Source organism: Sturnira hondurensis, unplaced genomic scaffold (assembly GCF_014824575.4).
Source record: "Sturnira hondurensis isolate 20B ecotype Veracruz unplaced genomic scaffold, ASM1482457v3 Scaffold0006496, whole genome shotgun sequence".
Classification (NCBI taxonomy): domain Eukaryota; kingdom Metazoa; phylum Chordata; class Mammalia; order Chiroptera; family Phyllostomidae; genus Sturnira; species Sturnira hondurensis.
In genome coordinates this window covers 20671764-20685841 of record NW_028079127.1, presented here as the reverse complement: position 1 = coordinate 20685841, position 14078 = coordinate 20671764, and the positions used below count along the sequence as shown (strand labels likewise).

Below are 14078 nucleotides of genomic sequence, written 5' to 3'. Positions count from 1 at the left end.
CGCTCAGGGCAGGAGGAGACAGATTGGGGACCATGGAGACCCAGAGGAACAGCCTTCTCCCGGGGTGCTGGCCACTGTTGCTACTGCTGCTGGGCCTGGCAGTGCCTCCAGCCACTGCCCAGGTTCTCAGCTACAACGAGGCCGTGATCGCTGCTGTGGACGGCTTCAACCAGCGGTCCTCGGAACCCAGTCTCTACCGCCTCCTGGAGCTGGACCAGCAGAGGCCTGATGGAGTGAGTTAGGGGGATGCCCAGGAGGGAGGCTCTGGGCCAGCCAGGTGGGCCACAGTGCCACTGCCTTTGCTCACACAGGACCTGGGGTCAGGGAGGCACTCCTCCCTTTCAGTGCCACTCACCTCTTCCAGGAGACCTTCCTGAGCTGTGTCCCCTCCCAGGTGACAGCCTCCTCCCTTAGAATCTATACCGTGCAAAGAGCTGCCCCTTCCACATGCCCACTCAGGCCTCAGGGACTCCTGCGGGTTCCAGGAAGAGGAATGGGGTCACGGGGTGTGGGATGTGACTTCCCTGGTTCCACTTTCCTCTGCTCTTGCTTGTGTCCCACACAGGGAAGAGCTCTGCACAGCCCTAGGTTCCCTGTGACAATGTTTTTCCTCCAGGAGGTTCCTGAATCCCTCAGTTCCCCGAGCTTGTGGGAGGTCCACTCCTGCACTCTGTGTCAGGGGAGGGCAGCAATGGGGTTAGTCCTGCTCACCTCTGTCCCCCAGCATCCAACCCAGTGCCAGGGACACAGTTGGGGATTTTGAAAGTTCCTACCCTTAAATAAGCGTTTTTAGAAAAAGATTTTACTTTTAGTTTTATTTTGTTGAAAGAAATAGGAAGAAAGAAAGAGGGAGAGAAACATGGACTGGTTGTCAAGGGCCAACTTACAAGCTAGCCCTGTGCTGGGAGTAGGAACCAAACTGGCGGCAGTTTGGTGACCAGGCTGATGCTCAATCCACTGAGCCACACCTGCCAGGGCAGAAACCTCTTGTCTTGATGGGGTGTGGGGAGGCAGATCAGAGGAGACAAGCTGGTGCCCAATCCTGGTCTCCCCACTCTCTCTTCTGGCCAGGATGACAACCCAGACACCCCAAAGCCTGTGAGCTTCACAGTGAAGGAGACCGTGTGCCCCAGGACGACGCAGCTGCCACCAGAGCAGTGTGAATTCAAGGAGAATGGGGTGAGGCTGGGGCTGGGGGCCCAGGGTGCCGGCCACCCAAGATGCAGAGGGATTGGATCTGGAGAACAGTTCCAGACACTGGGGGGAGCGTGGAGGGTTAAATCACAGACATCCCAGTTTGACCTCAAGCCTCTCTTTTCAGCTGGTGAAACAGTGTGCAGGGACAGTCACCCTGGGCCGGGCCAGTGGCTACTTTGACATTGACTGTGCGGAGGTGAGAGCCCCTTCTGTGTGTAGGGGCTCATGGGTGGTGGTGCGTGGAACATCCTATGGACCCATTGAGCACTGCTCCATCCAGGGCCCAGGAAGCCCCCTGCCCGGGGCTCCTCCCTCAGGCTGAGCCCCAGGTCTGCAGGGCCGGCTCTGCAGTCCCCGCCTGTGGTGCTTCCCACAGTGCGGCCTCCCCCGGGAATGATGAGGAATGCCCATTCTCAGGCCCCACTCAGACTTGCTGACTCCCACTCTGGGGCGGGGCCCAGCAATGTGCATTTGAGAAGAATTCCTGCAGATTCTGATTCCTGCTGAAGTTTGAGAGCCACTGACTGTGAGATGAGTGTTTAGCCCAAGATCTACTCAGCGTTGCTGGGATGGGCTGTGTGACCTTGGCAAGCCACTAGCCATCTCTGGGCCTCAGCTTCCTTTTCTCTTACTGGGTGTAGGGATTAAACCCCAGGTTCCTAAGGTCCCTGCCAAAGGGTGAACTAGGGCCCCAAGGTTCCAGGGGTGGCCCAGGAAAGGTTTGTCTAGGTGGGAAGGGGTCCTGACCCTGGGCCCAGCCCCCACCAGTTACCTGTTTCCTCCTGGTGCACAGGTTCCAAGTGTCGGACAGATCAGCAAGTTTCGGAGATTCCGCAACCCGTTTAGGAGATTTCGAATACATGGGAAGATTACTGTGACCTTTCGCTAAGGGTCCGTTTTGCCCTGGGTCCAATTCCAGACTCTGAAAAATAAATTCTTGTGAAAGCAACTTTCTCCAGGCTTCAGTTTCACTTGTCTTGCCTTCCCCCACTCACCACCACCTACTCTGGGAGGCCGAATGTGCGAGGGAGCACCGGGTGGGCTTGTGCGGGCCAAACACAGGCACGGGCGGGGGCAGCAGTTCCATCCTGGAGGACATGGGTGAGGCAGCAGGCCAAGGGGCGCAGGGCAGTGTCTCGTCCTCACGATCGCCCCACATTGGCCCCCCATCCCTCCCGCCTTCCTCCTTGAGTACCTAGTAGGCCCTTAAGGGATGTACTCAGTGTGTAGCTCTGCTGGGGATGCTGCTGAGCTGTCCCTGCTCACAGGCAGGTAGCCTGCAGGGGGTGCCAGGGATGTGTTAGACACTCACAGGGATGCAGTTCAGTCTCATGGCTGGCTGGGTTGTAAGGTCATTCTAAGGTCAGCAGGGTTCCATGACCATAGAGTTCCAATGTCACTTGAAAATCATAACTCTGCAAAAGCCCTCCACACAGTGGGGTAGCCCTCACCAGTCACTCCCAGCCATCAGCTCTTTCCCAGGGTGGGGGTGCTGAGAGACCAGACCCCTGGAGATAAAGGTCTGGGTTTCCCCAGCAGAGGAGCATCTCAGACCTGGAGGTGCTGGTTCTGGGTGCGGGAATTCTGATGTGGTTGGGGAAGGGCGGAGATAAGACTGAGTTATGGCCTCAGGTCTCGCTGCAGTAGAATGAGTGTGCTTATAAGGAGTCCCACAGAGATGGTGGCTGAGTAGATGGCCTGGCCCTGTGACATGCTGCCCTGCAGGGAGAGCTTGTGCTGGCCCAGGTATGGCCAGGGGAGGGCAGCCCAGGACAGCCTTTATATTCCTTCTCACTTCCTCTGGTCCACATCCTTTTTTAAAAAAGACCTGAAGGGAGGGAGAAATTCAGGGAGAGACACATGGATCGGTCGCCTCTCCTATGTGTCCTGACCCTAACTCGACCTACAATCCATGCATGTGCCCTGACCAGCAATTGAACCTGTGAAAGCAGGACCTAACCCACTGAGCCACAGGAGTAAGGCTGCTGGGCCACATTCCTACCTTCTCTCTTTTTTCACCGAGGTGAAAAATTTTTCTTGGCTCCTCCCAGGAGCTTCTTTGCAGATACCCAGCAGGCAGGCTTTCTGGCAACATGCACATTTGGACCCCAGAGGCGTTTCTCTCCCTGACAAATGCTTGACAACCGGTGATGAAAACCAGCAGGCCCATACCCAGTCTTCTGACTTCTACTGGGAGGCGAGAACCTCAGCCAAACCGGGGCTAGTTGGTCACAGGCCCGTTGGACCAGCCCTTTCTCTTTCCTGTTTTACTATCCCAGTCTCTTCACTTTCGTATGCTGAGGTCCCAGTCCCTCCTGCATCTCAGAAATTTATACAAGTGATTATACAGTATATTTATTGTAAACCAATCCCTCTCTCCTGACTCCACTTCCTTAACATATAAGCATGTTCAAATGATTATTATTCTCAAGAAAACAAAAACACCTCTGCTAATTCTATTTTACCTGCATCCACTGTATCTCCTTTTTAAGATCCTGGAAGCCCCCATGTACCCACTCTTCCCCGTCACCCCACCCACCCTCAGCCTCTGCAGCCCTGCTCCCTCCCAGCACCCACTGGTCAGCATGCTGACACTAGCACTCAACTCACATTTTTTAAAATTCCCCCTTTTCCCATAGTCTCTATGATTCTTGCAGCCTCAGCAGAACTTGGTTCCTCTTTTCGTATTCAATCCTTTCGCCTAGACGCTTCCCTGCTGTGTGAGATCCTCCACAGCTACCTCCGGGTCCTCTCCATTCCCTTCCCTTTAGCCACGTTACTGTCACCAAGGATGTCCTCTCTACAATGGCCACTTCGGTAGGGACTGAGGGGGACATGGAGCTACCAACATTGAGAGAGACAGAGTTTTAAGGACAAGATAGGAGAGACTACCAATGGAATAACGACTTCTGAGTACCCATCGGAGGCTGGTTTTGTATAGATGTAAAGTTGATTTATACAGAAACAACAAAGAGATGTTTTACCAATTTTAAGACTAGGATCGTGTCCTTTGTGGTAAGGTAATGGATTGCACCACCTGTCATACCAACATAAAAGCAGGGTATTGAATCCCTTTCGTCCATTATATTTGTGAATTGACAAAAAAGCTCATCCACATGGCTCCTTGTGTGCTTGACCCGGGGTTGAAGGTTGGAGGGGAGACTGGGCATGGAGGCCTGGGTTTCAGCTGTTGTTCTGAGCTGTCACACCACGACCAAAGGGCCCTGGAGTGCCCAAACTTCCACCGCTCAGCATCTGTAAGGCTGATTTGTTCTTTCACTTAACTACTTACATGAGCCCCCAAAATCTTATACAATGAATTTGCCTGAAATTGTTTACATTCTAAAGCCAAAAACCCACTACTGTTTTTAAAACAGCTCACGTGGATGAGCTGTTTTAAACTTTGATGAAAGTGTTTTCTTCTACCCTGGCTGGTGTGACTCAGTGGATTGAGCACAGAGTACGAACCAAAGGGTTGCCAGTTCGATTCCCAGTCTAGGACACATGCATTGCTTGTGGACCAGGTCCCCAGGTGGGGTTGCATGAGGCAACCACACATTGATGTTTCTCTCCCTTTCTTCCTTCCCCTCTCTCTAAAAATAAATAAAATGGAAAAAAAAGTTTTCTTCTACTTGAGAGCCCAACTTTAAAAAAAAATAAAAACACTTGGAGAGATGTTCTGGTTTCTTCTTTTTAAAAAATATTTTATTCATTTGTTTTTAGAGAGAGAGGAAGGGAGGGAGAAAGAGAGGGAGAGAAACATCAATGTGTGGTTACCTCTTGTGTGCCCATCTGGGAACCTGGCCAGCAATCCAGGCATGTGCCCTGACTGGGAATTGAACCAGCAACCCTTTGGTTTGCAGTCTGGCACTCAATCCATTGAGCCACACCAGCCAGGGCCTACTTTAAAATTTTTAAAATTGTTTTTCAATGACAGCTGTCCCCATTTCCCCCCATTACTCCCCTCTGCCCTCCCCTCCCCACATCTTCCACTTTCAATCCCCCTTCCCCACTGTCTTTGTCCATGGGTCTTGTATACATGTTCGACTTGACTCTTCCCCTTCTTTCCCCCATTATCTCCTTCCTCCTTCCCCTTGAACCTGAACTTCTGAAAGGAGTTGGACTTCATACCTTGACTCTGGATCTGGACCTAATGCCTAGACTTCAGACCTGGATGTGGACATCAACTTAGTCCTGAACTCTGACCTACTCTCCGACATTAAGCCTGAAACTTAGACAAGGATTTGACCTGCAAGTTTGTACCTGACATTAGACTTGGACATTGGACCTGGCCTAGGACCTTGTTGCCTGTACATTGAACCTAGAATTTGGACTTGGACCTTCTTATTCTATTGCTATTGCTTCATCTCTTTTGTTGGCTTGTGCAAATATTTTTTTTCAAATATTTTTTTCATAAATTCTACATAAATTCAAAGCTCTTCACTATCCCCAGTGTTGTACATTGTCATGGTAATGGCCCCCAAGAATCCATACCACCCAGTATCCATGTTCTCATACAGGTCCTTCCCAAATGGACTCTATGTTTGGCCATGTGACTTGCTTTGGCCAACGGGACGTTAGCGAACACGACACACACAGAAGCTTCCTAAGCTTGTGAAGAGGGGCCTGCCATCTTGGAACCCTGAAACAACGGTGCTACGAAGAAGCTCAAGACGAAAGAGCGAGTAGGACCCACCCCACCCGCTGAGCGCGGCCACGTGAGCCAGTTGCAGGTGACACCAGTGGAACCGCCCAGCCAACACACAGACACGTCGGCAGAAAGCATTACAGTTTCAAGCCGCTAAATTTTGAGGTACTTCTTCATGAAGTAATTGTCATCCTCAGCTACAGCAAAAACATGACTACCTTTAGTGGCCTTGTGCCAATCACACAAAAAAGGGAATCATAAAAACATGCCTCATAAAACCCCTGGCCTCGTAGCTCAGTTGGTTAGAGCACTGTCCTGATACACCAGGGTTGTGGGTTTGCTCCCCGGTCAGGGCACATACAAGAGACAACCAACGAATATGTAAGTGGAACAACAAATCGATGTTTCCCTCTCTGTAAAAATCAGTAATAAATAACACCCCCCAAAATGTCTCTACTGGGCAGCCACACCTTTGTTCAAAGTCAAAACTTCCCCTTCCTCCAGGTGCAGCCGGCGCCGGGTGCATAGCCTGGAGCTGAGCCCACCTTCAGCTCTGTCTTGGGCGCCTTTATGCACAGCCTAAGCTGCACGCTGTGTGTGTGTGTGTGTGTGAGCCTCGTGGGAGATTTCCAAGCAATCTTTCTCTAATGAATGTAGGGAAAATTTGGCTTCAGGGTGGGTTTAATCACTAATGACTCTATTAAGAATGGAGAGAAGGCACCTGGTGCGCACTCCCAACCTTGACTGCTGACTCGCACTGAGGAAGACAGGCCCCAGGGCGCTCACCGAGAGTCACAGCAGAGTCAAGGAGGCAAGCTCCTGCTTAAAAAAGGATGAACAGTTTTCAGAAGGAAGAGGAAGCGTTATTCCTCTGAACCACCGACAAACATTCCAAAGGAGAGGTAGTCAGAGTCAGATTCTAGGCGTGGTGGCAGTGAGAAGCCAGGCACTCAGGCAGGTGGCGGTGCCTAGCGGGGAGGGCACCGTGAGCCCCAGGCCTCCCTGGTCTTAGGAGAACACTCTGGACAGGAAGGCTCAGGAAAAAGGCTTGGCTGTGCCGCCAGTCTTCAGAGACTGACAGGCCCGTCTCGGGCTCCTGCGCCAGCTGCACGGTGGATGCCGCCCTCTGGGCTGTAGTGCACGGGGCCACAGCGCAACTGGGGTTCCTCCTCCTCATACCAGCGCTGCTCGCTGAAGTCAGGGAAGAAGGCTGCGATCTCTCTACTAGCTGAAGCCACAGAGTCTGTGAGAGGAGGTAAAAAAGAGAAGGGATTGCATTAGGGAGTGCAGAATGGGGGCCACCATAATCAGGTTCAGAAACCAGAGCTTTGCCCTGGCTGGCGTAGCTCGGTGGATTGAGCGTGGGGCTGTGAACCCCACGATCGCAGTTCGATTCCCAGTCGGGGCGCATGCCTGGGTTGCGGGCCAGTTCCCGGCGGGGGACTCATGAGAGGCAGCCACGCATTGATGTTTCTCTCTTTTTTTCCTTCCCTTCTTCTCTAAAGATAAATAAATAAAATCTTAAAAAAAAAAGAAAAAGAAACCAGAGCCTTGATGTCTCCTGCCTGCTCCTCAGTCCTCAGGCCACATCGGCTGAGATGCTGCAAAGGGCCAAACCCCCAGTTGGGAAAAAAGCCCACCGGAAGGGCCTGACTCTCAACTCTGCTATTCAGCCTGCCCACCGGTCCCAAACAGCCCTCCCTTATTTGCGGCTGTGGCCCCGGGAGGCAGACTCACCAGAACCATGGGTGGTGTTGCGGGTGTCAGTGAGGCCGAAACTCCCACGAATTGAATCTGGGGCCACGTGGCGTGCCCGAAACACCCTGGTGGGTCCCATCAGCGTCCTCCAGAGCTGGATGGCATCCTTGTGGGCGAGGATATAGGCTCGGATGGGCCCACTGGGAATAAAAGGAGCATTTATCAATCAGGAATCGGGCCACCGGATCTAGGACAGCATGTTGCAGGCAGGGCGCCAATACAGGCACACTGCCCATCGGGGGTTTCGTGACCTTTCTAGCTGGGCACCAATGCTGCTCCAAATAGGTGACGGGGGGGTTCCTGCTGATGTCAAAGAAAGTCACAGAGATCAGCAGAGTTGCTAGGCAGCGTTTAACAGCACTTGCCTACAGCCACTGGGGCAGTAACCACCACGGGCCAGGGGGCCACCAGGTCAGTGCTGGCTCAGTCAGAGCCCCCAATCCGTGTTTCTTCACACACTGGACACTCGCTACAACTTTAAAGACTGGCAAACGGAACTGATGAAGCTACTGAGGGGGCAGGGGAGACAAGTCTCAGCAGAGAAAGACACTGGGGCCAAAATCTGAAGTACCTGGCCATGAACTCCACCAGCCGCTGATAGAAAAAACGCCCTGCAAAGAAAGAGTACCTTCGTCAAGACACTGATGCCCAAGAGAACTGTTTGTACCACCGCCTCCTAACTTGGAATAATAAAACCTTTTCTAGCCCTGGCTGGTGTGGCTCAGGTTGCTGGAGTGCTGGCCTGTGAACCAAAGGGTTGCTGGTTCAATTCCCAGTCAGGGCACATGTCTGAGTTGGCCCCAGGTCCCCAGCTGGGGGCATGTGAGAGGCAACTCATCCATGTTATTTCTTGCACACTAATGTTTCTCTCCCTCTCTTTCTCCCTCCCTTCCCCCCTCTCTAAAAATAAATAAATCTTTTTAAAAAACTGTTTTAGAGCAAAGAACAAGGCCCTTGGAGTCTGATACACCTGGGTAGGAATCCAGGCTCCGCCACTTACACCTGGGTGAAATTTTGTGTGACTCATTAATTTCTCTGACTCAGTTTCCTAATCTTTATGCTGGGGACATATCAATACCTACCTCATACGGCTGCTGGGAGAATTAAGTGAAATCATGAGCATTGGGACAATGTCAGGCCGAGTAAACATTCACTAAATGTTAACTACTGATATTATCAAGATACAAAACTCAGTTCCTGGTTAGGATTGTGAAGTAGAACCTTCCCAGAAAATATTAAAAACAAAACCAAACCCTGATAATCATGAAAAGTTTGAGTAAATGCTGAGACTTGAAACTGGTGGCAATTTTACGGCTGGTAGTGGGGAGTCGGGGGTCACATGTCCAGGTAGATCCGCCCACCCACCCGCCTCTGGGATGGGGAAGCCGCCCACTCAGAAGGCTGTCCAGCCCACCTTCGTGCTCCCGGTAAAACCTCCGGCAATCTTCTTTCCGCCACACAAGCTCTCTCATTCGCACAATAAGGAACTTGTTGTTCAGAATCTGCTGATGAACAGCCTAGGGTGAACATCACCGCAAAGACAAAAAGCAGTCAGAGCACTGACCGAGTGAACAGAAGGCTGACCCAAAGAACCTCAAGGACCCTCGGGAGCCTTCCTGTCCCTCAGTGGGCCAGAAGAGAGGACGGCGTGGTGACGTGAAGCCCTCCGGTCACACAGCTGAATGTGAGCTGGTGGAGCGGCAGGAAGCACTGTGACCGACCCCCTCCTGGTTCCTACAGCCCCTCAAGCCCAAGCCCACCAGACCCACCACTCAGACCACCATCAGCATCTCTCAACAGTGGCTCTGCCCTGAGTTTCTCCCACTCTCTTTACAGCATCACACCTGACAAGTCAAAAACGTCATCAGTCAGGTCACACTATGGTCAGCAGTGTTCGCATGGTTCCTGTCATTCACGGATAAAGAATGACCACTCTGGTCCTCAAGGCTGCACTTCCCTGCCCCCCCCCCCAGCTTCCCGGTCTCTAGTCCCACGAACTCAGCCTGCCCGTGGCCCTCCGATACACCGCGCCCGCCTGAGCCTCCCTTCTGTGGGACACTCCTCCTCCTGCATTGGTGCGCAGTCTCAACACCTGCAAGCCACTGTTCCTGGTGGCTCTGGTCTCCTCTGGCGCCCCAGCGGGCTTACTTAGCAATGCTGCTCAGCTATACTCCCCAAACTATTGTAAGCAGAGTGCTCAAACCACCCTCACTGAGCCCACCAAGTCACCTTCCCTAAATCTCCAGGACTGTATCATGCAGAATGATTATGTTATATGACATGACAAGAGTTTGCACGTGTAATTAGGGCTACTATCAGTGGACTTTGCTTTCATCAAAAGGGAGAGTATCCAGAGGGGCCTAATTAATCACGTGGGCTCTTTAACAGCAGAGAGGTATCTGGCTGGGAGACACAGGAAAAGTCAGAGGGACCTGAAGACTCGTGCACCCGTCGTTGTCTTGGAGACAGAGTGAGCCATCAGAGGAGAGATGTGACTGGTCCTTAGAGACCGAGGGTCATCCTGCCTCAGGCAAGGACACAGGACACTCAGCCCTGTAACCACAGGAACCGAATTCTGCCAACAACCCAAGTAAGTCTGGGGGTGGATTCAATCTCAGATGTCCAGATAAGGGCCCAGTCAGCTGATACCTTGGTTTTGGCCTTGTGAAACCACCAGGAAAGAACCCGGCCAAGCCTCCTATACCTCAAATTCTATAACTGTGAATTAATAAAGGAGTGTTGTTTAAAGCTACTAAGTTTATGGTAATTTTTATGTAGCAATAGAAAACTAATACATATACAATGTCTTGAGGTTTGGTTCCTCTTATTATTACACGGGATTCTTTCTCATATTTTATATCTGCCCAATTCTCTAGCAGGTCCTTAGTCTTCCTCGGGTCCGAGGCCACGGCTCCTAGCTCTGCCTCCTGGCATCCAGCACAGGACTGTGCTGTCAGCCTTCACAAGGGGCCCTGTGGCACCCGAAACAGAAGCAATGTCCGGGGCAGACGGCAGAGGCTCAGGGTTCATTCTTACCTCCAGAATCAGTGGGTGAGCGACCGCATCAGGCTTGATCAGCGCCAGGGTAAGCTGCAGAGCCTGAGGGCTTCGCAAGACGGAGGTCATCCCGCTGTCCCGCGCCTGCCATCAGAGCTGGATTAGGGGCCCGTGGCAACTGCACTTCCCACCCTCCCTACTCTGGAGCCATGTAGCTTTGCAAGCCGACCAGCGTTCCCATTCCTGTCACTCAGAAAGCACATGACAGGTACACAGGAAGGCTGCGCACATTGTTACCATACACACGTGTACACTGTTGTATTTAATGGCCCATTTGTGCCCATGGGATGGAGGGAAGGAGTGGCGGAGGGGACACCGGGGCTGCCTGTGGAACATGCTGTCTGATCTGGGCCACTGTAAGCCTACAGAGGAGTGGGCCATTCGAAAGAAATTCCCGCTTAACCCTGCCTTCCCTGTCTCTCCCCAAATTCCCTTCCCTTCCTAACAGTCCTCTGTGTTTTAGAGTATTTACAACTTATGCTTCTCAACGGCCGGGCCACAAGGGTAGAACATGTGCTCCCACTGCAAAGGCCCTCCACCTGATCGTGCTCTCCCACCGAATGCAGAACTGGAAGATGGGAGGGACATGAACTGGGATGTTGGCAGGGTACCAGAGTCTGCTGGATACACACTGTCTCTTACCTACTCTTGCAGATTGGTCAGAAACTTTCCTGCCCAACTTGAACCCTGTAATACACTCAGCTGTTCTCAATGGCAAGGCTTACAGATGTGCCAACTCCAAGTTCAGGGACTAGTTATAACCATGTCGTATCTGAAGCAACTAAAACAGTACTTGGCACAAAGATGCTTGATTAGTTTTATTGACTAAAACAGGAGTATAAAACTCATTTTCACCTCGAGTTTGCCTTCAAAGTGCTAAATGTAACTTTAGCACTGTATAAATGCAACTACTCCTTAACTAGGGGCCAGGAGCTCAGCGCTGTTGCTGGGTAGAAACAAGGTGCCAGCCAGATAAAATAAGGCCAGATTCGGCCTGCAGGCCTTGTGTTTGCCACCTGTGGACTAAATGAACCTATATAGTCTTACTCCTCTCATACTTGTATTTCTGGTGTCTAACATGCTGTAAGAGCTCAATAATTATGGAAATGACATACAGAACATAAAAGTATTTTATACTCTGGACTAAGAGAACTGAAATCTATTCCAACTGTGAACTTCTATTTACATGTGAAAAAATTATCATCTCTGCAGGACTAAGGACTGGTCTTGAAACATATCTGATGGAACGCTGACATTTGTCAACAAAAAGAGAAGGCTTTTATGAACACATGCAGGGCCAGTCTGGCCAACACTCTTATTTCTCTTAGCCTGATGGAAGCTTGACAATCACGTTCAAAGTGCTGTCTGGAGCCGGATCAAATGAGGAAACTATGCCAAGATCTCTTCTCATGCTGCCCTTTCTATATCTTTCAGCCCGATGCTCCACTTGAACCACAAAGCTAAGCCCAGTCTAACCAGTACAAGATCGGCCAACCCAGACTCCCTAATATCCCAGGTGGTGAGTGACCCAAAGCATGCAGAATCGTCACTCTATATCTAGGGAGCGAGATTCCTGACACCTCCCCTCCCTCACCTTCCACATTCACGCTATCACTAAATTCTGGTCATTTTACCTAACCAACATAGTATCTCAAATCCATAAAATTCTCTCTCTCTCAACCACCATCACCAAGTCCAAAACAGCATCTTCCCTCCTTCCACTTCTGCAGAAGTCTCCTGGACAGCCTCCCAGTTCCTACTCTTTTCACCCTCTACAATTGGTTCTCCACACAGCAGCCAGAGGACTACAAATTCAAATCCAGGTATCGCTCCCCTCCTTAACCCTTGAAAGTATACCATGCTTCTACAGTAAAACCCCAAATCCTTGTGGCCTACTAGGCTTTGCATGATTGGATCCCTGCCTCATCTCCAGCCTCATCTAGAACCCCACATCCCTGAACTTTGTTTTGCTCCAGTCCCATAGCCCGGAGACTTTCTGGCCTGACAGCGTTTGTGAGAGGAGTTTTTGCAGCCAGAATGTGCCTCCTCTGGTTTCCTCCTACTCACCTACTAGGTATTAGCTCACTTCTCCTGTAATACTTTCTCTGGGCTCCTTGCACGTTTTCGTCAGTTCTGTCTTCCCCACTAGGTCAGCGCCATGAAAGCGGGTTTCTGTTTTGCTCAACACCGTGTCCTCGATATCTACACAGAGTGTCAGCCCAGAGCTTGCTCTCAACAGTATTTGTTGAACAAATTAATCAGTGAACCTGATGCAGCTATTTCAAGTCCAGGCTGCGAGAAGCTTCCAGGGGAGGACATGGGTCCTTTACCAATGCCAAATCTAGCTGTCTTGGTTCTTAGTTTACAACAAATAATTGACAGGTCGAGAAACTTGCTCAACTTAAATGTCACTCCATCAGAGAAGTACAAACTTTAGAAGCTGCCTGGGCATTTACCCCAACACCTGAAGCACCTATTCTATTCCTCTTCTTGTGGAAGGCAGCACCCAAAGCCCCTTCTCCTTGCCTTTGCGGCGGGTACCTGCAGGCCTTCAACTCGGCCTCCGCCCCACAACACGTGAGGCCCCGCCTTCCAGCCCCCTTGGCTCACAATCTCGCCCGCTCGCTCCCCTCCATTTCTCCAGGCCTGCAGACGCGCGACGCCTGCTCCTAATACCCGGGACAAAGTCCAGATTCTGGGCTATTCGGAGCCCCAGTCCAGCTGGACTCCGGCTGCAGATTCACCTAGTCCTCCGACAGCGTGGCTCGGCCACTAGGCTCCTTGCTAGCCAGCCCAAGCTGGGTCCTTCAGGCGTTCGGCGGGCAGCCCCTCTGGGGTCCTTGCCGTTGACCTCCGGCTGAGCCGGAAGCGGAGTAAAGGGGTGTGTGAGCTGGCGGGGGGAAGTCGTTGTGCCGTCGGTTTTATCAGGGCTCAAAGCAGCGGCAGCTTGCAGGAGCTGGTGGCCCGCGTCGCTCTCCAGCACGAGACGAGAGGCAGACACCGCCTCGGCCTCCGAGCCTAGCTGGGAGGACTCCATCGTTCCGGAGGGAGGGCAAGCCGGGGTGCCCAGGACAGGATGGGTAGTCCTGGGTGGCAGCCTGGCGGAGCGCAGTGCCTGCCAGTGGCGCCACCGGCATGCACCTTGCCCGAGTCTTGTATTCTTTGTGTCACTCAACGTTGGCGCTGCCCAGTGTTTGTCGGAGCTCCGCGAAAGGCTTGTGCGCTCTATCGCGATGGCGAAGGCAGACAGCAGCCAGTGTAAACCTTTGGAGCACGGAGCGATCGCATAGGCTCGAAGGAGCATAGCCAACTCGGGGTGGGCGAGGCAGGATTTTTGGCTGGAGTCCAGGTGTACCTGGGGCGTGAGGGAAACTAGCGGGAAGAGTCTGGGACGTGCCGCTAAGGAATTCGGGCCACC

General features: G+C 52.0%; 2 protein-coding genes across 5 annotated transcripts; one reads left to right on the top strand and one right to left on the bottom strand.

The window, feature by feature from the left end:
* On the top strand, positions 1 to 2151 carry CAMP (cathelicidin antimicrobial peptide). Of its 2 annotated transcripts, none has more exons than XM_037049832.1 (4): positions 1 to 233; positions 1072 to 1179; positions 1322 to 1393; positions 1991 to 2151. In XM_037049832.1, the coding sequence occupies exons 1-4, from the start codon at positions 33 to 35 to the stop codon at positions 2084 to 2086; spliced, it is 477 nt and encodes a 158-aa protein (XP_036905727.1). In that variant the 5' UTR covers positions 1 to 32; the 3' UTR covers positions 2087 to 2151. The 2 variants fall into 2 exon arrangements, with proteins under 2 accessions (XP_036905727.1, XP_036905728.1); XM_037049833.1 differs by lacking the exon at positions 1991 to 2151 and adding an exon at positions 1894 to 1941.
* A 4535-nt stretch (positions 2152 to 6686) lies between these two features.
* Positions 6687 to 13669, bottom strand: NME6 (NME/NM23 nucleoside diphosphate kinase 6). 3 transcript variants are annotated; one of them, XM_037049830.1, is made up of 7 exons: positions 13337 to 13669; positions 11140 to 11228; positions 10640 to 10744; positions 9018 to 9120; positions 8175 to 8214; positions 7583 to 7743; positions 6687 to 7088 (listed from the first exon to the last, which is right to left on the bottom strand). In XM_037049830.1, the coding sequence occupies exons 3-7, from the start codon at positions 10727 to 10729 to the stop codon at positions 6913 to 6915; spliced, it is 570 nt and encodes a 189-aa protein (XP_036905725.1). In that variant the 5' UTR covers positions 10730 to 10744; positions 11140 to 11228; positions 13337 to 13669; the 3' UTR covers positions 6687 to 6912. The 3 variants fall into 3 exon arrangements, with proteins under 3 accessions (XP_036905725.1, XP_036905724.1, XP_036905726.1); XM_037049829.1 differs by lacking the exon at positions 11140 to 11228; XM_037049831.1 differs by lacking the exons at positions 11140 to 11228; positions 13337 to 13669 and adding an exon at positions 12728 to 13237.
* Positions 13670 to 14078: the final 409 nt, after the last annotated feature.